The sequence below is a fragment of the Xyrauchen texanus genome, chromosome 36 (assembly GCF_025860055.1).
Source record: "Xyrauchen texanus isolate HMW12.3.18 chromosome 36, RBS_HiC_50CHRs, whole genome shotgun sequence".
Classification (NCBI taxonomy): Eukaryota; Metazoa; Chordata; class Actinopteri; order Cypriniformes; family Catostomidae; genus Xyrauchen; species Xyrauchen texanus.
The window spans coordinates 31,521,167-31,549,030 of NC_068311.1; the positions used below are offsets into that span (position 1 = coordinate 31,521,167).

General features: G+C 39.4%; 1 protein-coding gene across 1 annotated transcript in view; it reads right to left on the reverse strand.

The window, feature by feature from the left end:
- Positions 1-27,864, reverse strand: part of LOC127629962 (GRB2-associated-binding protein 2-like) — a 163,391-nt gene that overhangs the window by 41,663 nt on the left and 93,864 nt on the right. The window contains exons 3-5 of the mRNA XM_052107299.1: positions 26,567-26,798; positions 14,232-14,806; positions 5,525-5,622 (exon numbers count right to left, since the gene is read on the reverse strand). Coding sequence (XP_051963259.1) covers positions 5,525-5,622; positions 14,232-14,806; positions 26,567-26,798 — 905 coding nt within the window. The remainder of the gene's footprint in view (positions 1-5,524; positions 5,623-14,231; positions 14,807-26,566; positions 26,799-27,864) is intronic.

Consider the following 27,864-nt stretch of genomic DNA (forward strand, 5'->3'; position numbering starts at 1 on the left):
AAATGAAAAATGAGACACCCTACGGTCTCATGGAGTTAATGGACACAGGAAATAAGTACACAAGACTGAAAATTCATATGAAGTGTGCCATTTGGGACAGGGCCTATGACCGTGAACCACAATAGTCACATCTATGAGGTAATTCAAATGTAGAATAATTTTTAATGTCATAGGATGTCATAGGCCAATATCTTTTGCAGCACTTAAATGTGTTAATCCAGAAGGCCAGTATTTATCTGGAGGTCTTTGTACAGGTTTATTAATGTAATTATAATTTACGCTTATGTGTTCCTATGATATGCAATGGAAGTACATTTTTATGTTTAACATGGGTGTATTCACAATACATAGCATACGATATCATATTTTACGATTATTTATCATTATGTTAAGTAGATCATTAAAGTTAAGATAGTAAATGTATTTATATATTTTGTAGTGGCTAATATAACAAGCAAGTACACTGTGGGAATTATGAATTATACCAATGGAGTCGTATGGATTGCTTTTATGCTCCCATTATTATGCTGTCCTTTTTTATTCATAAATTAATTTCCTCGCCACGGCCAAAACGTTGGAGATATCAAAAATCCATCCGGTATGTAGCATCCTCAATGTCTTGACTTCATGCTGACCGAGTTTGGTGGCGATTGGATTAATTCTCTAGGAGGAATATATATAATTCCAGAGCATGTGTTTCCAAACAACCTATAATAGCCGACTTCCTGTTGGGCTGGCGTAAAACTTAGAGCACGAAAGTTGTTTGGCCCGATGAGATCTAGAAGTGTTCCAAGTTTCATATTATTACATGCAAGCATGTTTGATATATGGACCAAGTTTTCAGACCCCGTTCAAGGGGGCGCTGTCGAGCCCCCCTGCCACGCCCGGGTACCAGCTTCAGCCCGGCCCCGATGGCCGCGGGTTCTGACCCGTGTGCAAAGTTTCAAGAGTTTTTGAGCACGTTAAGGGCCCCAAAAGTCCCGGAAACCTTGAAAAACAATATCTTAATGCAAATCTCACCCAACAGAAGCATTTCACTCATCAGCAAAATCAGCCCCCTCCCCCCAGACACAGAGAGACGTAGGGTCAGTGGGAGAGGCAGAGAAAATTCTCCAAAAAATCCACATTCAAACCAAAATATCTGACTTTCTGTTGGTCTGAGCTAATGACTGTAAATTAGAAAGTTGTCCGGCTCGATGAGAACAATATAATTACTGAGTTTTGTGACTGTGGGTTAAAGTATAAAACCAACCCCCTCACTTTTGTCAAAAGGTGGCGCTACTGAGCCCCTGCACCACGCCCGTTTCTGAAACTTTGCACATGTCTACTGGCTAATAAATGTGATGTGTCTGTCGAGTTTCATGCAATTTCAAGTATGCTAAGAGTCTAAAAAGCATCAAAAAGAATATTCGAGTTTGAAGCATTGCCGCTGCAACAGTATCCAAGATATCAATAATCCTTTCACATGTCTACATCTGCCGTGTGTTTACATTACACACCAAAAGTTTTAAGTAAATCGGGTAAAAATAAGAGGGTGATTTCAAAGCATTTTGAAAGTGACACACTTCCTTCTGCCAGTTGGTGGCGCTATAACTTTGACTCACAATAGTCACATCCATGCGATCGGGCTCTTACAGCTGAACAAACTGCTGAAGTTTCATCGAGATCAATTAATGTATGCAGAAGTTATAACACACTTCCTGTTTCTCTTTTCGCGCCATCATTTCGTTTCCTCGCCACGGCCAAACCGTTCGAGATATCAAAAATCCGCCGGCAATTTTTCATCCTCAATGTCTTGACTTCATGCTGACCGAGTTTCGTGGCGATTGGTGGAATTCTCTAGGAGGAGTATTTCAAATTCCATTGCATGCCTTTTCCAAACAACCCTAAATAGACGATTTCCTGTTGGGCTGAGGTAAAAAGTAAAAGTATGAAGGATATATGAAATGATGAGATCTATATGTGTACCGAGTTTCATATTATTACATGCAAGCGTGTTTGATTTATGGACCAAGTTTTCGGACCCCGTTCCAGGGGCGCCGTCGAACCCCCTGCCACGCCCGGTACCAGCTTCAGCCCGGCCCTAATGGCCGCGGGTTCTGACCCATGTGCAAAGTTTCAAGAGTTTTCGAGCACGTTAAGAGCCCCAAAAGTGCCCCAATAGTCGTAAAAAAAATAATAATCATAGTCTCCTTAACGAAAACAATAGGGCCTTGCCTTTTCAAGGCTTGGGCCCTAATAATAATCCTAACGAAAACAATAGGGCCTTGCCTTTTCAAGGCTTGGGCCCTAATAATCCTAACGAAAACAATAGGGCCTTGCCTTTTCAAGGCTTGGGCCCTAATAATTCTAACGAAAACAATAGGGCCTTGCCTTTTCAAGGCTTGGGCCCTAATAATAATTCTAACAAAAACAATAGGGCCTTGCCTTTTCAAGGCTTGGGCCCTAATAATAATCCTAACGAAAACAATAGGGCCTTGCCTTTTCAAGGCTTGGGCCCTAATAAATAATTAAAAATACAGCGTAAGCGTTCAAAAAATTAAAACGAGCAAAATTGTCAGAGAGCACAAAAAACTGTAATATAACCAAAGAAAACATGATTTTGTTTGCAGTTCTGATGAATTTGCTTTAATTTTTCTGTTGTTGTTTTTTGCAACATATTTTAAGCATGTTTATATATTTTTGATTGATGCTTGTTATTTTTTGATCTGCGCATTTTATTTATTTTTGTGTGCATTATTTTTTTATCTGCACTTATCATTTTTGGATTCACACTTATTATTTGATTCATGCTTATTATTTCGTGACCACAATACATTTGACAATACATAGTTATATGCCTATTCATTTTGCACAGACATTCAACCCTATAATGTTCAACCCCAAAACATTTTAAATGTAACAGGGTTGGCATAAAACATGTTTTAAAAGAGAAATGTCATGTATTATTATATCTACAGTCTTTATTTGAAACTGACTGATAATACCATAATTTACTCTATTCAAATGATACATTTATAAATTCCAGACTTATTGTGACAGGGTTGAAATAATGTACTGATTTTAGAGCTTAAGGTTGGTAATGATACATAACTACTGCTACTTAGCAAGGCTGTGACCACATACAGTATGTAAAATTGTGGGTAAGACCTATGTTTGACCACTAATCAGAATTTCCCTTTCATACGTTCCCTCAATGATGCATCAGTAGCTGACGCTATGGGAACCACAATGTGTGACGATACTTGAAGCCAATTCAGTGGCAGATGACACAAAGCATCGCCCCTCAGGGGACTGCGTCATTGGTGCCTTATAAGCACATCATTTGTGTCACATAATTTCTGCTCTTCAGGCTCATGTATCTATGTAGCTATTTGGAGTATTCTTATTGTCGGAGTTCTGAGTCACAACTGGCTTATGTTGCAGCAAGATATTGTGTGTGGTGATGCTGGATAGGAAGATTTGTCATGGGATAGCTTTATTAATGCCCTGAGAATCTGTTAAAGCAATGCCAATCTTGGAATTTTTTTATAAATTTGAAGGCTTCTGGTATATATACATATAGATTTTACTTTGTGCGTTCACCCTGAATGCAGTGGTTTCCTTCACCGGTTATAAATATTGCTCTGTCTCCCATTGTGATGTGCGCTGGGGAATGGGTGCCTCGAACATAGTGACACATAAAATACTCGCTGCCCCCCTGCCCCCATGTTTATTTTGGAGCTCGAGTAATCCTCTATCAGGTCTACATAAAACCTCCCGTCATATACCATGTTGTCCCAATGTATCTTTGTTTGCAGCTTTTAGAGCAAGCACAGCTCTTCTCTCATGTTGTGGGCAATTGTGATATTGGCAAAGCTGGAGCGAAGACGCCATCTTTTGGACAGATTTCACATTTCCACTCTAGGATCAGGTGTGCAAAAAATTTATTTTCACATTCATGAACCATATATTCAATCTAGGAGGATTTCCTCATGCATAGAGAGACTGGCTTTTTCAGCTAGTATTTTCTTGCAAAAAAAAAAAAAGAAAACATGAAGACTGGCTTGTGTGAATAGATCTGAAAGATGCTTATTGCATTTTCAGATTATTCAGCGTGCTGATTTTTATTCATGACATGTATGTATGCTGTGCTATCTCCTCTGAGGCTCTGTGGCATTCATATTTTGAATTATATTGGTGATAGGTTGGTGTTAGCAAACTTGGCACAGTTGGTTGCAATCCTGTTCAATGCTAAAGCTGACAAGGTGCACTGAGTGTAGGTTATACCCTCAATTTCCCTCCTCTGGTGTTGGATCCTTTGGATCATCTGTGGCTGTACAGGTTTTTTTACCCTCTCAGGATGCTCCATGCAGTCCTGCTCAGAGTGTAGGAAGAGAAGGTTCAGTTGCTTTTAGTTGCACCACTCTGGCCAAATCAGTTGTGGTTTTCAGATCTGATCTTTCTTCTTCTGAGAGCCTTGGGAGTTTATGTAAAGGAAAGACCTGCTCTCTCGAGTTTGTTGTTGAATCCCTTTGTGGTAGATACCATTATGAACGCACTTATCAGTTTTGGTGGTCATCACAAGGGTTTGGCCAACATCAAACAGAGGCTTGTTGGGTGGTGAATGCAATCTTGCAAGCTTATGATTCTTGCAATTTTCTTGTGCCTATGGGTGTCAGGTCAAGGAGCATGTCTTTTTCGTGTTGAGAAAGACACACCTTCACAAGGGTGTGAAGGACATTTTTATGGCGGCTGACTGGCCCTTACCACATACCTTTGTTTAATTTTAAAACCTAGATGGTGGTCTAACTCCTGCTTCTCATGTTCTTTCTGTTTCTGGAGAGTTAGATGTTTGTGACATACTCTTGGGCTGCTTTGTGCTTGGTACACAGATAGCCACAGGTGGCAAGTGATTCAGCAGTGAGGAGCGATAGTATACTATTCCCATAACATCAGCAACTGCTGCAAAATCAAGTGAACCTATGAAAGAAAACGTTTTAGTACGTATTTAACCTTGGTTCCCTAAATAAGGGAACAAGCTGCTGCATAGCTTAGTCACACTTCATTATTGCTGCCTGGGTGCTCATGCCCCTTGGCAAAATCTTGAGGAGATGATGCAAGCACACGCTTATAAGACATCAATGAAGCGGCCCCTAAAGGGCAGTTCTTCCTCCTCTTTACCTTGTTGGTGCTGTCTATAATGTTGGGGCTCTCTAGCAGTTAGAAAGGTTTGACTTCCTTCATTTAATGCGCTTTTAAGTACAACATGCTCTGTAGAATTAAAACATGGCCTAACATTCTTAGAATTTTTAATGCAAGGAAAACCTTGAAAAATCACCCGCCAACATGTCTAGCAAGAGTGATGGAGCCACCCACCACTGCCGTGATCTACCCACATTTGGCAGATGTGCAGGTGTTAACATCAAGCCCTGGTTACGGCACTGGTACTTCTGGCCTCAAAAAAAATTGTAAGCACAATTGGCTCCATTTACTGAGAATGACCCAATGTAGAAACGTTAAAATGTTGAAGAAGCTGCTTTACCAGGTAAGAGCTGAAGCCATCATTGACAGACTCCACTGACTGACCAGAGTTATTGAAATAGACTGGCCGCTGGTGACTGCTAGTCTCAAAAGAGGATCCTAAAACAAAGGAGAGAATATGAGGAAGAATAAAACATGTTACATCAAAACAAGGCAGCCTAGTTTTTCATGATTAATTCTGGAAGAGGTTAAATAAAGATTTATATTTGTCTTGTCATTGTGTGAAAAGAGGGAAAGAGCTGTTATTTCTGCATAGATTTCTCTTGTCAAGAGAGAGAGAAAACTGCTATACAGTTTAAGTCAGAAGTTTACAGACACTTAGGTTGAAGTCATTAAACACATTTTTTAATCACTCCACAGATTTCATATTAGCAAACTGTAGTTTTGGCAAGTTGTTTAGGACATCTACTTTGTGCGTGACAGGAGTAAATTTTCCAACAACTGTTTGCAGGCAGATTGTTTCACTATTAATTGAATATATCACAATTCAAGTGGGTCAGAAGATTTAACTGTGTTAACTGAAGTTAACTGTGCTTTTAAGCAGCGTGGAAAATTCCAGATTATGATATCAAGCCTTTGGACAATTAGCCAATAAGCTACTGATAGGAGGTATACTGAATTGTACCTGTCTATGTAATTTAAGACCTACCTTTAAAGTCAATGCCTCTTTGCATGACAGCATGGGAAAATCAAAAGAAATCAGCCAAGACTTAAGAAAAAAAAATTGTGGACCTCCACTAGTCTGGTTCATCCTTTGGAGCAATTCAAAAGCCTGAAGGTACCACATTCATCTGTACAAACCATAGCATGCATGTATAAACACCATGGGACCACACAGTCATCATACCACTCAGTAAGGAAACGCATTCTGTCTCCTAAGGATGAACATATTTTGGTGCAAAAAGTGCAAATCAATCCAAGAACAACAGCAAAGGACCTTGTGAAGATGTTGGAGGAAACAGGTAAACAAGGATCTATATCCACAGTAAAACAAAACATATATCAAAATAATCTCAAAGGCTGTTCAGAAAGGAAGAACCTCGGCTCCAAAACCACCATAAAAAAGCCAGACTAAAGTTTGCAAGTGCACATGGGGACAAATATCTTACTTTTTGGAGCAATGTCAATGAAACAAATAGTGCAAACTGCATGGCCATAATTACCATTGTAATGTTTGGAGGAAAAAGGGTGAGGCTTGCATGTACACCATCCCAGCTGTGAAGCAGGGGGGGTGGCAGCATCATGTTTTGGGGGTGCTTTGCTGCAGGAGGGACTGGTGCACTTCACAAAAAAGATGGCATTATAAGGAAGCAAAATTATGTGGATATATTGAAGCAACATCTCAAGACATTAGCCAGGAAGTTAAAGATCAGTCGCAAATGGGTCTTCTAAATGGACAATGACAGCAAGCATACCTCAAAAGTTGTGGCAAAATGGCTTAACTCTTTCCCCGCCAAACACGGAATTTTCCGGGTTTTATGAAAAAACGCTTCCCCGCCAAACACAGAATTTTCCGGGTATCCGTGTTTTAGGTGGTATACGGTAAGGAAGACCACAAGCATGTTTTGAAAGAGTACGCAACTCTTTCATCAAAGAAACAGACTGCGATCGTCTCAAACGTGAAGTGGAACACCATACTAATACTAAAGCACTTGTTTGATAAAAATGCCTTTTTCTCAGCTTTTTGTCCGAAATGTTGTTTTTGACAAAACCTACCTCTGTTCAAGTGGCAATAAAAAAAGAACAAATGAAGATAAAATAAAATCTTTTTTTTTGCCTAAAAGCAGAGGCTCTTTATTTTGATATATAGCATCTTCATATATTCATGGAAGAAAATATTCTGCGGGCCATTAAAGTTTAGCGAAAATCGTCAAAAACCCTGGCGGTGGCTGGCAACTTTTTTAAAAACGCTGGCGGGGAAAGAGTAAAGGACAACAAACTCAAGGAGTTGTCAACACAAAGCACTGACCTCAATCTGATAGAAAATCTATGGGAGGCCTACAAACCTGACTCAGTTAAACCAGTTCTGTCTGGAGGAATGGGCCAAAATTCCAGCAACTTATTTTGAGAAGCTTGTGGAAGGCTTCCCAAAAGGTTTGACCAAAGTTAAACAATTTAAAGGCAATGCTACCAAATTGTCACAAACGCCCACGAAGGTGCCTCCTAAATCGGCCACCGGAGATCCGATTCACCTGAGTTCTAATTACCCACATACCGGGCTTAATTAATCCACAGCTGATCTCCATTCATCTCCCTCTATTTAAGCTACACGCAGTCTCACACTCACTGCGAAGTCTTGTTAGTCCCGACTACTCTACTGAGCGTTCTAGTTACTATCCCTGTTGATTATCTGCTTTCTGACCTTGCTCTCCGTTCTGACTACGATTGATTGCTGCCTACCTACCTGAACTCTTGCCCGCCTCTACGTATTGCCACTTGCTGCCTGCCCTGACACAAATACTAACAAGTGTATGTAAACGACTGACCCACTGGGAATGTGATGAAAGGAATAAAAGCTGAAATAAATTATTATCTCTACTATTATTCTGACATTTCACATTCTTAAAATAAAGTAGTGATCCTAACTGACCTCAGACAGGGAATGTTGTCTATGATTAATTGTCAGGAATTGTGTAAACTTAATTTAAATGTATTTGGCTAAGGTGTATGTAAACTTCTGACTTCAACTGCATGTGTTAGATAATAATGATTTTTAATCAAATGTTAGTGTTGACTTGTAAGTAAAATTATTCAACAAATATGTTTTATCTAATTTATAAAAATACGTGTTTTTTTATTTGTTTTATTTTTTTTATTGAATAAATCTCAAATCTCATATCTCAGATCCCCATCCATTATGGAAAGCATGCAAAATCGGTTTGCCTTAATGTGCTCCAGTATTATGTGAACCAGTGAACTCATAAAGCAGCATTTTAAACTATATACAGACATGTCACACATTTTGTTATCAGGTCTGCAAAAATTGTGGGCCTCAAAAAACAAAACAACACATTTAGATTGTTTGTCCACATGAGGTGGACAGACAAAATTTTCTGAAGGTTAAACCCTGAAATTTACTTAAAAAATGTATGTCAAGCCCAATTTTGTATCCTATTTGTGGAAAGTGCTTACACAAAAAGGACAAATGCATGTAGGTATTTCTTCAATGGCCTTTGCTTCCAATTTGCCTCTATGTAAACATGGCTACCAAACACAGGTGTAGGAATCAGGCAAGGATGTTGAAAAGGTAACTTCCTGTTCCTATAGACAAACTAGTCTTACATTAATTTGCACACAGGCACTAGGAAATCACTCAATTGTCAGCTTATCAGGCCGGAACAAGTCATTCTAGGTCTATTTATATGGCTTGAATTTTATTAGTCTTCTAGCAGATCAGAGCAAACCTTGACAAGATTGCCTCTTGGCTTCAAATCAGTTTGAAAAAAGAAAAAAGAAAAACGTAAACGAAAGTGAATGAATGACAGAAGGGAGGTGAAAAGAAGAATATGACACATATTTAAAAATCTTAAAAAATCTTGAACTGATAACTTTAATAAGCCAGAAGCTGAATATAGAGGGGAAAACATCTCGGGTTACATGTGTAACCCTTGTTCCCTGAAAAAAGCGGAACGAGATGCTGCGCTTTTGCTAAGCGCTACGGGGAACAATCCTAGTTGTGACCGAGATGTGAATAATGTGTGTAACACGTCAATGAACATTGACCGGAATTTATAGCCTCGGCTGATGCACCTGCGGCCAAGCTATAAATGGATACGTCACCAGGTGTTGTCAGGTACTTCTTTTTGAAGAGCAGTCCTGGGACGTCCCAGTGCGGCAAAGAAGCGCAGCATCTCGTTCCGCTTTTTTCAGGGAACAAGGGTTACACATGTAACCCGAGACGTTCCCTTTACAAAAAGCTTCACTATGATGCTTCGCTTTTGCAAAGTGCTATGGGGAACGCAATACCCACGCCGCCGCACTGGGGGCTGTCCGGACCCCTACGGTTGTGCAGTGTACTCACAAAAACGCGAGAGGTCTCAGACATGAGCTTGAGATGTCGACTCAAGGGCATAAGAGCCCGGAGTAGCATAAACATCTAAACCATAACATTTTGATGAATGTGAGAGGAGAGGACCAGCCTGCAGCATCACAAAATTGTTCAAGCATGAGCTGAGATGTCGACTCAAGGGCATAAGAGCCCGGAGTGCAGAATCATTCAAACTAAAAAAGTCCAATGAATGTGTGCGGAGAGGACAACCTGCCGCATCACAAACTTGCTGCAGAGGGAGACCTCTAGCCAAGGTTTTAGAGGAGGAGAGCCCTCTGGAAGAGTGCGCCCAAAAACCTACTGGTGAAGCTTGACCGCGCACCTCGTAGGCCCGGGCAATAATGAGGATGCCTCTTTGAGGGCACCACGCCCACCAAGCCGTGGCAAACCGCAGTGGCCACATAGAACCTGGCAGCAGCGAGGCAAGTGCCCGCTGACAGTTATTTCTACAGAAAATCCAGAACTGAAGCAAACTGGCTGTTAGCTGGTTCTGTAATATGAACTTTAGTAGAAGGAAAATGTATGCGTTACTACGATTAGGGGGGGACTGCGCGACTCGGGGAGAAGTAGAGGAGACATTGCGCTATCAACAGAGGCGAAGAGGTCGTCTTCTGCCCTGTAAAATCTACCCAGATAAGTTCCAAGTGGAGGGAGCCCTAGCACTTGAAATGGTCTCGATAACCTCAAGAGAAAACCCTGTGAACCTCATTTGGTACCCTTAGGGGCCAGACATGAAAGGTTTCACAATTCGGGCCAAGGATGAGAAGGTCCTCCCTGTTCGGAATCGCCCAAGGCGAGCCGTCGAGGAGAGGTATTAACTCTGAGAAACATATCCTGTTCGGCCAGCGCAGCGCCATTAATAGGAGGCAAGACCCTTGCTGGTGAACATTGCCAAGACTCTTGGGAGCAGAGAAACCGGGGAAAGAAATGCATATAGACGCATTCTGGGTCATGTATGTGTCTTAACGTCCAGACCCAAGGGGGCTGGGTGATTTCAGGGAGAAGTAGAGGAGACATTGCACTATTCATAGAGGCGAAGAGGTCCTCTTCTGCCCTAAGATCTCACCCAAACTTGTTCTAAGTGGAAAAAGCCTGGCATTTAAAAAGGTCTCGATAAACTCAGGAGAAAGCCCTGTGTCCCTCAGTTGGTACCCTTAGGGGCCAAACATGAAAGATTCCACAATTCGGGGCAGGGATGAAATATTGCCCTGTGCCTGAGATAGAAGATCCTTCCTGTTCGGAATTGCCCAAGGCGAGCCGTTGAGGGAAGAAATTAGCTCTGAGAACCAAGCCCTGTTCGGCCAGCTTGGTGCTATTAGTAAGAGGCAAAAACCCTTGCTGGCGAACTCTGGGCAACTACTACCTTAGGGTGGAGTTCTTAACTCCCCCGTTGGTATTTCCTGTCTGGACAGTAAATCTGCTCCCACATACGGGCATCCAGGGATATAACTGACCTGAGTGACAGGAGCTTGCCCTGGGTCCTAAGGAGAATCCGACGCGTCAGAAATACAGCTGACAAGAACGTGGGTCTCCTTGATGATTTATGTAAGAGGCTACCGCTGTATTGTCCACCCCCACCAAGACATGGCAGCCTCAGGAGGAGGTATTTCAGGGCCAGAAATACAACCGTCAACCCGAGACAGTGACTGTGACAACCGAGCTGACGACCCTCCTATCCCCTTAAGCTGGACGACCACTTAAGGCCGCTACCCCGCCCGTTATGGAGGCATCTGTCATTAGCAGCCTGCGACAACAAGACGCACCTAGAGTGAGACCCAAGGCAGAAAACCGGGGTCTGAACACATAGAAAGGGAACGAAGCCTGAGGTGCGTAACCCTTATTAGCCTAGGGGTTTTGGCCCTTGGAAGAAATCCCCTGGCTTTGGGCCACAACAAAAACGGTCTCTTGAGCAGAAGGTCCTGAGGGATCACCAAGGACGTGGTCGCCCTGTGACCCGGAAATCGTTGATACTGATAACAGTGCAACCTTGACCTAGCCTGACTTTGCTCAGGGTGATCTGAATGGACTCAATCCTAGCGGGAGACAGTTGTGCCCGCATTGTGATTGAACTCCATACAATGCCCCGATAGACAGTGTTCTGAGTGGGAGAGAGGACGCTTTTCTTGGCGCTGAGCCTCAACCCCAGAGAAACAGATGAGCTAAGATGATGTCCCTGTGCTGAACTGCTAGTTCCTGGAACTGCGCGAGGATCAGCCAGTCATCTACATAATTCAGAATGCAGATGCCCCGGAGTCACAAGGAGCCAGTGCTAAATCATGCATTGTGAATGTGCGGGTAAAAAGGGCTAGGCCGAGTGAAAGAACCTGACACTGGAAGACTTCGCCCCCAGAAGCGAACCTCAGGAACTTTCCATGTTGTGGCAGAACTTCTAAATTAAGTATAGAAGTGCGTCATAAGATCGATGGTGACCAGCCAAACGAGTTGTAGGGCTTGAGACACGACCGTCTTGATAGGCCTCATCTAGGACTTGAACACCCTCGGGTAGTTCAAGCTTTAAGATCTAAGCCAGAGGCCACTCTCCATGGGAAACGGGAAATATTTAGTGTAATAATCTAACTCTCTCTCTCTATGGAAGGTGAACACATACCATGGCCCCTTTAACCAGGAGATTTTATTATTTATTTTTTTTTACATAAAAAAGAAATCCGGTTTACGGTAGTGAGAACACGCCGTTGAAACACGGAAAAGCAGCGAGATAATTAAATCCTGACGCCCTTATAAGACCCACAGAATAGAATATATCTGGCAGAAGTTTCCACGCTGCCAGGATCTCTGAGATGGGTATTAGATTTTAACACTTCCTGTTGAGGGGCTGTCGAGTGTTTCGCGTCCTGAATAAAATGTAGGAACAGCGAAAACACCCAATTTTGACGGAAGCCTCTGCAACCCGAAACACCAAGAGGTGGCGGGAATGGAGGGGCTTCGAGTGGGTACCGGGAGGGGTGAAGTGAAGCACGCGCCCGGCCCGAGGGGAGCTACCCGCTAATCTAGGCGCAAGACCATCAGGGTTTTCTCTTACTAGAAATTATAGTCCTGAGGTCTTGCTTCGGGGGCTGGAAAGGGCGGCAAGACTGTCCCCAATCCCTGGGAGGAGGAGCACGACTCACCACGCTTTGCTTTTGAGCCTCCCTTCAGACAGGACCGAGGCGGGTCTGAGGCTTGCTCGTCAAACGCAGAACCCACACTCAGGTCGTCTAGGAGGTCAGCCTGGTACACCTGTAAAACAGCATAGTGTGCAGAGCAGCACCAGCCTGACCTGCTGCTTGATAAGCCCTTCCCCCTAAAGTGGTGGTTGTCCTACAAGGCTTTGAGGGGAGAGAGAGCTTCTTAAGTGACGATGCCCGAGAGATAGCCCGCAAGCGTCTCTCTGACCGGCGGCATCACTGAATACCCCCGTGCCTCAGCACCCACAATAGTCGAATAGAATGACGTCGAGGGTATGTGAACACGGGAAGAAAATTTAAAAAATATATATTTTATTTACAAAAAAAGCTCTTCATGGAGGTTATCAAAGAAGGGAAGGGACTCATGAGGCGTTAGAGTTTCTGACGACACCTGGTGACGTATCCATTTATAGCCTGGCTGCAGGTGCATCTAATGATTACATCAGCCGAGGCTATAAATTCCGGTCAATATTCACTGACGTGTTACACACATTATTCACAGCTCGGTCACAACTAGGATTGTTCCCCATAGCGCTTAGCAAAAGCGCAGCATCATAGTGAAGCTTTTTGTAAAGGGAACCACACTTTGATCATTAGCAAATTCCAATATGCAATTTTTTTCTGTATATTTTACAATTAAGTTATAAAGGTGATGATCCAAGGTGAGACAAGAGAATATGAGCGGTCACATGAGACAAAATAAAAGAAGATGAGACGAGACAAGAGGGGATAAAAAGAGAACTAAAGAGGACAGATATGAGAAGAGACAATGTGAGTAGAGAAAAGAGGAGATGAGTAGAAAGAAAAGAAAGACAAGAGAAAAGGAGATGAGAAAAATTAGGATGTGACAAGACGAGATGAGATGAAAGAAGTGAAGAGATATGAAATGAGATGAGAAAAGATGAGACAAGATTACATGAGTAGATGTGAGAAAAAATTTGAGAAATAAAGATGAGAAAAGAGACAATGTGATACAAGGTAAGTTGAGAAAAGAGAAGAAGTGATACGAGATGAGAGAAGATGAAAAGAGACAAGAGGAAATGAGAGAAAAGAAGAGAAAATAAAGACAAAAGGAGATGAGAAAACAGAAGACGTGATGAGATAATACAAAATGAGACTTGACAAAAGAAGTGAGTAAAGAGAAGTAAACAGATATTAAATTAAATGAGACAAGAAAAGATGAGGCTAAAAGACGAGAAATGGCAAGAAAGAGTAGATGAGTAGAGTAGATGAGATGAGACAGAATGATACAAGATGAGATGAAAGAAGACAGGAGAAGTGAAGGAAAGTGAAGAGAAGTGAAGGAAAGTGAAGAGAAGACAAGGTGATACAAGATAATACAAGACATGAGAATTAAAGAGAAGAGATGAGACAAAATGAAGCAGGATGAAAGAAGAGAAGTCTAGAGGAGAGATGAGACAAGACCTTAAAATAAACAGATATCATTCAGTACATTCAGGTAATGACTGTAGTACCTCTGTGAAGCTTGACGTTCTCCACCGCTGGCAATGTGTTTCTCCTGGGGATGACTGACGCTGTGGTTACGTCTCCATTTTGAGCCCCCATGGACAGCGGGCTGCCCCACCGTGTCTCCGAGCCTTGGCTGGGTTTGGGTGGTCTGGGAGGGGGCGCATTTGAGGAGTCAGCACTGGATGGCATCAGGGCATTGTGGTTCTTATCAAATGTGCGAGGGATCTGGTACACAGAGCCAGGAATGCTAGGTATATCATAGTTATCGAGGGGTCGCTGTTCATTGGCATGTGGGGCTGCTAGAGTGTTACTGGGAGTCTTATAGGTGTAGACATCCTCTGATTCAAGCTCCGAGGGCCCTTCAGAGCTGTAACCCCTGGGCAGGACATAGCAAGTATCACGAGAGTCTGTCTGCGAGGGGGGCTGTTGATGCTTGCTGGGTTTGGGTAAGCTGTAGAAACCGTGAAGTTGGGCGCCCATACCATTCAGACAGTGAGAGAAACCATGAGTGAGTCTTTGAACCGCAGAGTCACTGCCCACCAAAAGACTGCTGCGTGAGGCTTGTGAGAAACTGGCACTCCTTTGGAGAAAGATAATATACAGGTTAGCTTTAATGGTGATTTAAGATTGTTTACAGACTAAAGAATGTTTCATTCATGAGCATTGTTTCACTCACACATGGCAATATGTTATAGTAGAAAAAAATATTAAGCAAAGCAAATTACTTTATCAATGACAATAATCGACTTCTAAAATGCTGATAAAAACAAAAAAACGAATTATGTTTAAGGTAACTAGCCTTAGGTTAAATATTTTTAATATCAACAATAATGTAACATCTATGTCAAAAATCGAATCAAGTTTAGCACAAATGTACATAATTAAAAATTTTACAACTTATAGGCCATACAGAGATATAATACAGAGATATACACATTTAAAATGTGAACTCTTCCTAATTTAACCCAAAATATTGATTACATCACCTTCTGCTCAGGGGTGTGGACATATTTTGGTCCAATAAATTGTCCTATAGAAAGAGAATGTGCCCTTCCCCTTATTATTAATTGGTTAGTGACAAAGCATTTATTTTTTTTTGTCTGGATCTATTAAGTTATTCAAACAAAAACATTAAAAATGCAATTCACACAAAACAATTACTTGATTTCACCGCAGCAATAATGAACATGTTTTCAATTTTTGAAATCAAAGTCACTTTGATAAATGTTCTGGAATTTAAAGTAAAATAAAAAGCTGAAATTCAGCTTTGAATTAATAGTTTGGAATAATCATTTATTATACTTATTTCTTTAAAAAATAGAAGGCTATTCTATTTGAAATATAACTTATATTTGAAAAACTTTTGTCCACCAAATCAAAGTGTGACCAACAAGCAGGTAGGTGGTTTAATAAATACACTTTTTTAAAATTTATAATTATGTATTACCTCATGTATTCAAGGTGGAGGGACATTTTAATACCTTTTACTTGATGGTTACATCACTTCATATTTTTAAAGTCATCTATCCTACAATAAATTTTTTGTAGAAAATGCTATAAATATAAGAATTTTTTTTATTTTTGTTTTTACAAATTTATGAAACCAACAAGGATGCAAACATTACATTTCTACAAACTTGAAATGTGTTTTAAACTAGACTTCTCTTTTCTCATCTCATCTTTGTCTCTTTTGTCATCCTGGAAAACCTTATTTGTCTATGACCTAAACACTACCTGCCACTAAATAGTAATAGCAAGTAAAATATAATGGAGAGGCATTGTGACTTAAACAAAAGCCTACTGGCTATTTAAAAAAAGAGAGAGAGAAATGACATGACGCCATGCAAGGAGCAGACGTGTAAATGGCACTTTGCTAGTTTTCAATTATTTTTGTGTCATAATCTGGTGAGATTCGACACATCCTGCTGCATATATGTTCTTTGAAGTCAACATGGCAAAGAAGTCAAAATCCTCGAGAGATATAAAAAGACACTTACGTGCTCAAGCTGAAACCTCTGACGGGCATGCAGACCAGGGACTTGTCTTTGATGGTGCGGCGGGAGAAATCCAGCGTCAACTGTCTATCATGTTTGTGATGCTAATGAAAGTTGTTGCTAACTTAGAGGATCTTGTACTACGTCGATTGATTACGGCAATGGAAATTACATTTTCTGAGATGGTTACAAGAGTGTCGGGCGTCGAGGAACAGATTGATTATCTGGGGTCATCGAAGAGAGAATTAGCCGCTAATCCACAAATTACCAAAATAGATTTGAAATGTGTTTTTGAAAAAAATTAAGGATTCGGAGAACCGAAGTAGGCGAAATAATGTACGAATTGTTGGAATTCCTGAGCCTGAAGAAGGCCGAGATATGATGAAATTCCTAGATGAGCTCTTCCCTAGTCTGCTAGACATAACAGGCGATAAGCTAGAAAGTGAGCGAGCTCACAGAGTTTCGGCTCGCAGATCCGCTGAGTGAGACAGGCCCTGATCAATTCTGGCCACATTTATGAGATCATCTGCTAAAGATATTGTGTACGAGGAGCAAAGGAAAGCTTTCTTGGAAGAATCACAACATTTTCTTGTTCCTAGACTTTGAGAATTCAACAAGAGAGAAACATGATTGATTCAAGGAATGCATGAAACTCTTACATCGATGGATAATTGCTTTTGCTCTGATGTTCCCAGCCAAACTGAGAATAGATACTAAGGATGGCCACAAAGTATTTAAGTGTCCCAAGCAAGCCTTGTCTTTCATATAAACAATGGGTAAGTAAACCATTTGGTGTTTCTCATGTGAGTGGATTGGAGGAAGCTGGGCACCATTTTTTATTTTTTTGTGTTGGTCCGCCTAGCGGAATACACTTTTACACTGAAGTTCCCTGCCAGATTGAGAATGGATACTATGTATGGCTGCAAAATATCTACATGCCTACAAGCGATGTCTGTCATAAAATCAATGGACTGAGGAAGTCATGATGTGTTTCTTATATGGCCTCTGAGTGAAATAGACTCACACAATACACTCTTGACCGTCCAAGGAACGTCTGTTTTGTTTCTTTTTGTGTTGGTTCCGCTTAGTGGCTGTTTGTTTTGTGGACTAACACTCCTTTGGGACAGTTGTGAGTATAATTAAAGTACACAAAACAAAATATAAACTATCTTTGGAATGGAATACTAGCTTACTTCTTATTAAACACTGCCTACTCTTTTTAAAATATTAAGTGAAACAGTTTTATTCATCATTATTTCACAATAAACATTTTCAGTGAGTATTGTCCTCTTGGAAATATATATTTTTTAATATATATATATATATATATATATATATATATATATATATATATATATATATATATATATATATATACAGTATATACATTTTTGCTGGTTCCACTAGAGACTAGAGCTTGTTTTATGGAGGAACACACCTTTGAGACAGTTCTTTGAATGAATCTACACGTTCTTTGTGTTTATTCTGACTATTGGCTGGAGTTTGTTTTATAGATGATTTTCTGTTAAGTAATTTTGCCTCACAAAATTTGTACGGAAACACTGGACTTGAGCAATCCTATGGCAAAGTTGTCACGGGGGTCTCATAGGCGTACATGGACACTTTGAGTTTAGAGGGATGGACACACCGGTTGGCGCTTTTGCACTACTGGGTCTCTATAAACTTGTTTTTGACACACAATCTATGTTTTCTAAATATGTCCAAATGTCAAAGGTTAATATGAGTTGATTATCTCTCTCCACTTGGAATGTGAATGGGTTGGGGCACCCCATAAAAAGAAGGAAGGTTTTTTTATTTTCTTAATCGTAAGAAATATAATATAGCGTTCCTTCAAGAAGCACATCTTTCCCCGCAGGAAGTTTTCTTTAGTGCTGGTTCAAGTAAGGGGATGGGATGGCATAGGATGGCACGGTGGCACCGCTAAAAGGTCCAGGGTTCGAGTCCCGGCTCACCCAGGTCCTTTCTGTGTGGAGTTTGCATGTTCTCCCAGTGTTTGCATGGGTTTCCTCCGTGTTTCCCTCACAAGTCCAAAAACATGCAGGTTAAATGAATTGGAGACTCTAAATTGCTCCGTGTGAGTGAGAGTCCCCCAGCCACTGGGGGTTGCATCAAGAAAGGAATCCGGTGTAAAACTGTGCCAAATCAAATATATATGTGAAGCGGACCCTGCACCCACGTGGGACAAAGCGCTAAGAAAGAAGACATAGATTTAATTGGACCCCTTCTAAATTGTATATCCTTGGTCTTAAAGACACACACACCTGCTGGCGATGCCATTCAGAAGATGGAGACACAACCCATGTTTTTTGGGGGTGTCGTAAGATCCAATCATTTTGATTGAAGGGGCAAAGTTTTGTATGTGATGTGTTGAGCACTAAAATCTCATTCTACAACAGACTCTGTACTTTGAGAGATGGGGAGGTCATAAATTTGGAGGATACGTACATATAAAATTGGGTTTTTAACAGTGCGATGATTGGTAGGCAGGTTATTTTAAGGGGTTGGAAGTCAGATGGAGCACCCTCGTTCCCATAGTGGTGTGCAGAGATGGGGAGGGTGGCTGCTTTCGAGGAGGAGTCGAGCAGAAGGATGGGAGGTGGGACTCTCGAGTAGGGGTGGTGGAGAGAGAAATTTAGAGTTTAGTTTTTAATAATACTTGATTATTGTATTTTTTTTTTTATGTGTGTCTATATTCTATTGACCTCAGGGTGGGGTGGGAGATTGGTAGGGGAGTGGTTATAGTGGGAGTTTAATGCTAAAAACTATTGTTTCAATATATATATATATATATATATATATATATATATATATATATATATATATATATATATGTTGTGTTTTTTCTTTGTGTAAACTTATGAATCAATAAAAATATTATTTACAAGAGAGAGAGAGTTAGAAAAAAAGGAAAAGCCCTTCAATATGTCCGATAATAAATTCATGTTTCAATAGGAAATACAGAAGCACAGGAAAGAAAATAGTGTTAAACAAAACAATTAATTGGATCTTTAACAATTAAAGTACACAAAACAAAATATAGACTATCTTTGGAATGGAATACTAGCTTACTTCTTAATAAACACTGCATAGTATACACAGTATACTGCCTACTCTTTTTAAAATATTAAGTGAAACAGTATCATTCATCATTATTTCACAATAAACATTTTCAGTGAGTATTGTCCTCTTGTAAAAACATTTCTAAAAAAATTATTTTTAACCCAAGTCTGTGTAAAAATGTCTTGATCAAATATTGAGTCAAGAAAGAGTTTGTAGAATTGTAAAAAGAGTAGTATGTGAGTATGCAATTCCCGACATAGCCAGAGTTGGATATTCTCACAGTAAAACTAGCCTGGCTGTTACCCAGGGGACAAAACTGGGTTTGTTTACTTTCTGCAGGTCTTGAACTGACAATATAGGTCAAACGAGTGTTGACAAACAGTTTGAGGCATAAAATGAATGAAATGTAAAGAAAAGGAAGTGAGGGATTAAAAACATCAAGGTGAAATGACTGATTAGCACATCCTGTAAGTGAATCTGTCTGCAAACACTATTGTGCGTAACCACTTGTTCCTGAATATTTCGGAAGGTCTCTGTTGTTAATTAAGGTTGTATACTATTTCACTTTTAACCTAGGAAGATTAATATCTCTGTAAGATGATCGGTTAGATGGTTAAAGTAACAAAGAAATGCCCAGGTAATATTTCATCCTCATTTCTATAATAATATTAATAAAAAAAGAACTGAGAGCTATTTTTAGAACCAGGGACTAGGGTTAGTGGCCTTGCCTTGACATTTTTCTATTTTGTTTAATTATATATGCTTACAATTGTAATTTACAAATGTACTTTTCTTTTAAATTTAAATAGCTGAACATTATATTCTCATGACAGTAATGAGAATACATTTCACAATACAGTAAGTTACTGAGAACTGAGGAGGGAAATGTGCTTAATTGTCATTAAAATAATGCCACAATGCAACAAATCTTTATGATCCTTGTGGCAGGGCGGAGGGCGGTGCCGGGTGGTGATTCTCCACACCCGGTCCCTTATCGGGCTAATCAAGCCTCCGAGAGGGATAAAGGCCGACTGCGGAAGATGGTGCGGGAGAGAGAGATCGTTTACGGGCATGTCCGTCATGTGTGTGTTTGTGTCTTTTGTTTAAGTTACTCATTAAAGTATTATTTATATTGTCCAGCCGGTTCTCGCCTACTCCTTGCCCATCTAAATCCTGTTACACTGGTGCCGAAATCCGTGAAGGAGGAGGGATGCCCGTCGCGGAGTCCTCGACACTGCCGTCCACCCCGGGGAGCACCGCTGCCATCCGCCGGGGGATGGAGTAGCCCAACCACCCGGAAGTGGTGAACGACCCGCCGTTTGCCAGGCGACTGGGGACTGGACTCCCCGACAGACTGGAGTAATGGAGCTGCTGCCAGGGGCAGAGGAGAGCCCTGCCGCAATCCTATAATAGGCTTAATTTTATTCATGCTAAATATAATTTTCAACTTTTTTCTTTTGTGATTTGAAGAGAAAATATAATATTTCTGGACAGTTTTGTGAGATTCACCAAGATATTGCACATTCAGAACAGTGTATGCTGTCTGCTGTTCACACACACCACAACACTGGCTTCTAATCCAGTGAAATCAGCAACTATTTTCTGTCATAATGGTTAATCAATATCCAGCACAATTTTCATTACACAATTCTTGATCGAAGTGTTAATCTCTGGGTATCATTCATCAGTGTATGAAAAGTTTTCGTATGAAAGATTATTTGTCTCTAGAAGCCAGTATCTTAATTAAAGAAAGCACTCTGTAAAGATGAAATTGTGTGAGAATGAACTGCTAGATCCATCAGCTGAGATGGTAAGGTGAGTCTGATAGGGGCTTTTCTGAATAATGTGCTAATACAGAGTAGATGGACTGCAGTTCCCATCTCATCATAAACTGATTTATAGCTTTCACCGGGACTGTATGAACAAGTGCTTCCAGAGTTTGTCTGGATAAGCTGTACATTCTTTAAAGGGTAAGTTAATTGTAAAAATAAAATTCTGCTGTCATAAAATTCTGTTACTAATCCCTCATACTGTTCATATTGTACTGCATTATATTATTATATATTAAATATTACATTATAATATTTATATATTTATCGAACATTGTCTTATAAGATATTGTTATTACTGCGTTGACAGCCACAAGAGACAGTATGTTACAGTGATTTTACCATGGATAAAAATGGACCATGTGTTAAAATCATTGTAAATCACTCTGTATTCATCAAATTCTTTTATGGTAAAATCACACTAACACAGAGCCTCTCAAAGTTAAATGTTTTTTATCCTTTTAGGAGATTATATATTTAAATCTATATGATACATTTAGTATAAATAGCTTATATTTAGGTCTTGAACATTGCTTCTTTGAATTAAATAATCTTCATCCTCCTGATGACAACAGGAACATATTCACGTAGATTTTTTCACTTCTTAAAAGCTAATGATAAAAGTTTGTTAAAAAAAGTGGTTTCAATGTTTATATCGATCTATTAAAAATGGTGGCGGACTTGCACGAAAAGTGACTCTTATGTTGGGATAAATTACAGCTTATTTTTAATAAAGTAAAAGTGACAGTAATGATATATTGTTAATGATATTTGCTGATTATTAGCAACTTGTGCTTGGTTAAAATTTTGAATATTATTTAATTGAAAACCCCTGTTTGAAATCCATGTATCAAATATGATACAACAGGCATTATTTTTATTAATTTATTTCCTCCCCTTTTTCTCCCAATTTAGAATTTCCAATTCCCAATTTTTGCTCTATGTCCTCATGGTAGCGTAGTGACTCGCCTCAATCCAGGTGGCGGAGGAGGAATCTCAGCTGTCTCCGCATCTGAGATGTCAACCCGCGCATCTTATCATGTGGCTCGTTGAGCGCATTACCACGGAGAAATAGCGTGTGTGGAGGCCCACGCCATCCACCGCGGCATCTACGCACAACTCACCACGTGCCCCACCGAGAGCGAACCACATTAAATTGATCATGAGGAGGTTGCCCCATGCGACTCAACCCTCCCTAGCATCCAGGCCAATTTGGTTGCTTAGGAGACCTGGCTGGAGTCACTCAGCATGCCCTGGTATTCAAACTCGCAAACTCCAGGGGTGGTAACCAGTGCCTTTACCACTGAGCTACCCAGGCCCCACAAAACAGGCTTTTGAGGTATATTTCTCAATCACCATTACATTAAATTCATCCATACCTCAAAACATAATCACAGAGCTTTGAAAATTCTGACATACATTTTATAAGATATACTGTTTTTAGAGTTTGAACATATATTTCTGTTATTTTCATATATGCAGCCTGTTCTGTCATTATAAATATCTCATTATTTTACATTACAAGCTATTATGATGGCATCTTACCATACGTTCCTGAGACCCAGTGAAAAAAGTTGTACAATGTCAAAGAGTCCTGACACTTTGGTTCAGTCTTGTTTTCTTCCTTTGTGTCAAGATTCTGACATTTTCTTCATTTTTTATATCTGAGGCCTGTACCATGAAGCCTTTTTATTGATTCAAAAATTTACACAAAGAAAAAAACAATAGTATATAGTGAATCAATCACTTTTAACATTAAACCCCCACTATATTCCCTCCCTCTACCAAACACCTTCCCCACCCTGACCCCCCGACGAACACCCCTGTGTTCTATTAAATAAATAAATAACAGGGTGTGACTTATCTTCTCCAATTAGTTTGATAGAAGGGCAAGAACATCCTTTTCAATACAAAACCAGGGAGGGGCTCTCTCAGGTGGAAGCGACCAATGAGCCAAATGTCTGAGACGAATGTATAATAATAAAACAAAATCTAAGGTAGGCCTAGCACACCTTTGTCAATCGGTAACTTTTTGAAATACAACCTGGGACATTTTCCATTCCAAATAAAGGAATGGAATACTATATAGGATACTATAAATAAAGGAACGCTATACTATCAAATTGCTTGAAATAAGAGAGGGGGACATCTACATGGAGAGATTGTAGTAGGTAGTTGAATTTTTAAATACAATTATTAATAACAGTAACCTTCACAATCATCAATAAATGTGATGAAGCCCACCTGCCTACATCGCTCCATGACTCCTTTTTATTAAAGGGTCAAAATTAACTGACTAAATCACATAAATTTGCTGGGAATAAAATGCCCAAATACTTAATGCCCTGTTAGGGCCATCCAGGTAAGTTTTAGATTAGTTTGCCTCAACCCCAGGCTTTAGGCAACCAGTTGAAAGTTGTTCGGCTTTAGTGATTTTCATCTCCATAGCAATTCACGCTGCATGGCTATCCTACTCCGTAGCAGGTTTCTTTCTGGATTACAGATCACTAAATGATGCTGAACCAATCAGCTGTGAGTAAAATGACATCTCTGATGCAATCAAGTCACTCACCTGTGTCTCTTTAAACACACTTTACAAATTAAATCTTAAAAATCCACAAAATCAACTCTTCATGATAAATTATTTATTTGAGAATATAAATATAGATTTTCAGCAGATAGAGTGTTGTATTTTATTTAAAATGTAATTGATTTTCTTTTACCCTTTTTAGACATAGCAAAAAATATATATATATTTGAAAATATAAACATAATATATTAGGCTATCTATAATACAGCCAGTAAGATGGATTTATATGATGCCTGCAAAAAATAATCATTTTTTTAAATATTAAAAGCTCAAGATTGCTATGGAAATGGGTGAATGCCACCCAAACCCCTTCTTTCTTTCATGAACTTGAGATGAACAAACAGTATTTTACTTGAAGTTATAATATTATACTCAATAAGCAATATAAGCAGGACACAAAGTAAGTATTTTATAAAAAGAACTAATATGTCTTATTGCATACCAATTTTTTGCTTACTTTTTAATTAATCAATAGTAGCCTTTTATGCTTATCAGTGAACAGTTGGTTCTATCTTTTCAAACCTCTATCTGTCCAAAACTTAAATGTATTAACTAATCTATTTGGCATGAAATCAGGATCTTTTGCAATTTCTTAATTTTACTATTTTTCTTTTTTCTAATCAACTTATAAAAGTACTATTAATACAAATATTATCTATTGAGTTAAATGTATTGCTTTGTATGGGTAGGAACAAGGATATACTAATGGGGTTCCCCCATTTAATACATTTCCATCTTCCTCCATTTCACTTTAGATTCTTCATTCATCCAAATAAATCTAGGTTGAATTTGGACAGCTTAATAATAATTTATTACATTTGGGAATTCTAGTCCTCCATGCATTAAACAACATAATAATTTTAAGACTTTTAAAGGTTTCAAAGTAGCTTATTCCTTTGTCTAAAAACACTTTTGATATACTAACTGGTAGATTTTGAAAAAGGAAAATAAACTTGGGGAGAATATTCATCTTTATACTCTCTATTCATTTTGTAATCAATAGCCTATATTTATTTGTAATAGTTTTGAATGATATATAAAGTTTTCAATTCAAAGAAATATAAAAGCTTTTATATTTTAAATATATTTAAACTTTTAAAATGAATAAGCCTTAATTAAAAACTCTTAATGTGATAAAATATAAAAACCAGCTGGCATATTAATGCATAAGTGAATTCATGTAATCCCACAACAAGAACAACATCTTGAAAATAAACAAGAAAACATCTTGTTGTGGGCCTACATGAATTCACATATGCCAGCTGTTTTATATATTTTATTTATCACATTAAGAATTTGTCTGCAGCAGTCCTCTGTAGCTCTCGTAGCAGCCGCTGTTTCTTCTATAAAGTGTAAATATCTTTAATTACTTCATAATTTTAGTTATCCCTTGAACTGTGTAAATCATGTTTTAAATCTTCATGATTTCTCTTGAGAAATCTCTCTTGAGCAGTGTAAATGCATTTTATTTATTTGATGTTTTAAATTTTTTAAAACAATGTCTTTTGCACAGTTTGAATTAATTTAAATTCTTATTTTCATTATCATCCGCTTTAAGCAGCGTGTTCTCTCTCACGATTGACTGTGCACTGCAAACGTCACTCATTCATGTGCACAAGTGCATAATCTACAGTAATCTTAAAGTCAGAATCAAAGGCTGAGTTCATGGAGAAAGCTGATCATGGTTCCAATTAAGCCTGATTGGATTGTTTTTTATTTGTCAACCTGAAACCCTGAGTTTGTTCAGCAACCTTCATGGTACAGGCCTCTGCTGTCTTGTGTTTGTGAGTGCATGTGGCTTTGTTTTGTTTATAGTCGCCATGTGCACTTTTGTCTGTAGCAGTTGTGTTATGTTTGTTCCTGTATGTCTGCACATTGCTTTGTGCTTTGTGTTTGCAAGCCATGTGCCTCTCTAACTCCGCCCCCTTGTTACCCTCATCACTCTCCCTTGTTTAGCCCTTGTTATGTTAATTGTCTTCACCTGTTCCTCATGTGCTCTACCTGTATATATTGTGCTCCTTTTTCTCTTTTGTTTGTTGGATTGTCTTGATTCTCATGTTGTTCAGTTGGTGGTCCTTTTGAACGCTCTCACAGTCTGAGTTGTAATCGTCTCTTTCAGAAGATCTTTTCTGTTGTTCTTTAAGAGTTTGTTATTTGCTTTTAAGTTTTATCAGTGTTTCTTCCCTGCGAGTTTGTTTTCTCATGTTTGTCTTTTATTAAATACAATTGTGCTAAAAAAAAAAAAAAAAAGGTCTTACAGGGTTAAAATGATGTTTATTATTAAGTGTCCCTTTTTTCATTTATTGTTAACCTACTGTTTTTCATGTCATTCATTATCGTAACTCAAGAAATGATAATGACTCAGCAGTGTCCTGATTATTATTATTTTTTCATTAACTTTATAATAGCGATATTGCACTAAACATAAAAAAAAAAAAAACTATATTGGCATTATATTTCATGCTGTTTAGGCAGAGTGTAAACCAGGTCTCCACAGTGCGCCTGGTTTCTCCCAAGGTTATTTTTCTCCATTAATGTACATTTTGTGTTCCTTGCCACAGTTGCCTTTGGTTTGCTCACTGGGATTCTAAATACAATTATTAATTATTTTTATACACAATTTACAATCTTATTTAATCAAACTACACAATGCTGTCTCTAAGATTTTATGGATCTTGTCAAGTGACCATATAGGTTACTTTTTGACTTAAAACTTTATAAACAATACTGCTTAATTTCATAAAAGCTTTGAGGATAATATCTTAAGTATACTGGCCTATATGCTATAGGGTGTTGTATCACCACAGGGGGCCCGTAAGAAGAGGCCCAGAGATATAGACCCTTACCGTGTGCTCTCACTCTTGCGGCTCATGCACTGATGGAGGAGGAGGTAGTCCTGAGGAGCACTGTTAGACAAAGGACTGTGGGAGTGGCGTACAGGTATGTCGAACGTGAACAGCATTGGCTGGCTGGAATGTGCGGGGACAGAGTTTTTACGTTCGCCAATCAGAGGAGCCAGAGAGCTGCTCAGATCATTAGCCAAAGAACGGGAAATGTGGGAGGCAGTAGATCTCTCATCTAGAAGAAGAAACAACAAAAAAACAAACCTTCAGGAATTTGACACAACCAGTAGAATTTGAACAACCAGTTTCATTTTCATATTATGAAACTAAAATGAACTCTGACTCGTCTTATAACCCTTGTGCAACTCCTGTGAAAACTAGAAGTAAACACTCAACAATGATGTTGCATGGACATCATTTTCTGATTAAGGTCTATATTATGGTTATTCCTTTATTCTGAAAATGACATTTACAAACACAGTTATTGGAATATTCCTCTAAATATGTATACATTCCTATACATATAATAAGCATATTCTGATTAAACTAAGACATGCATGTAATTTTCCTGACATTGTCATCTGAAGATACTGGAGATCCTCACTTTTAAGATATGTTCATGAATATGCTGTTACAGTAGACAAGGTGTATCTGAACAAGGTGTCACACCTGAGACTTTTGCCCTAGCAACCACCAGAGGTCGCTAAGTGTCTAAGAGACTTTTAGTTTGAAGTTTTGTTTACCTTCTTGTGTCTCTGTTCCTGGTTCCTGCCCTGATTGTTCCCAGCTGTTCCCTATCTGTCACTCACTCAAAGTTGTGTCGATGTAGCAACAGTAGGAGGTGAACTTGGGAGCCCCAAACACCTCTGATCTTTGAAAAAAGGCCAATGGGAGTTGGCGAGTGGAATTTGCATGCCACTCCTCTGCACATACGAGTATAAAAGAAGCTGGCTCGCAACCACTCATTCAGATTTTTTTCTTCAGAGACGAGCGGTGTTGATCAGCACGTTCCACTGCCGTTCCATTAACCATGCAAGTATATGCTGTTGGATATATGGCAAATTGCAGCGGTTTTCTCCTCTTCGTGCACGATTAGTGCAGAGTACGCCCCTGGGCGCTTCGACAGCTGAGAGAGTATGTATTCTGATAAAGAGTATATTTTCCTCTAAAAGAGTGCACACTGACGTAGAGCATCTTTTTAAATGTGTGTAGTTCCTGGATGCGGTCGGTACCTCTCCGCCTCTGAAGGCCATGATCGCTGCCTCACATGTCTGGGCCGTAGTCGTGCTGAGACAGCATTT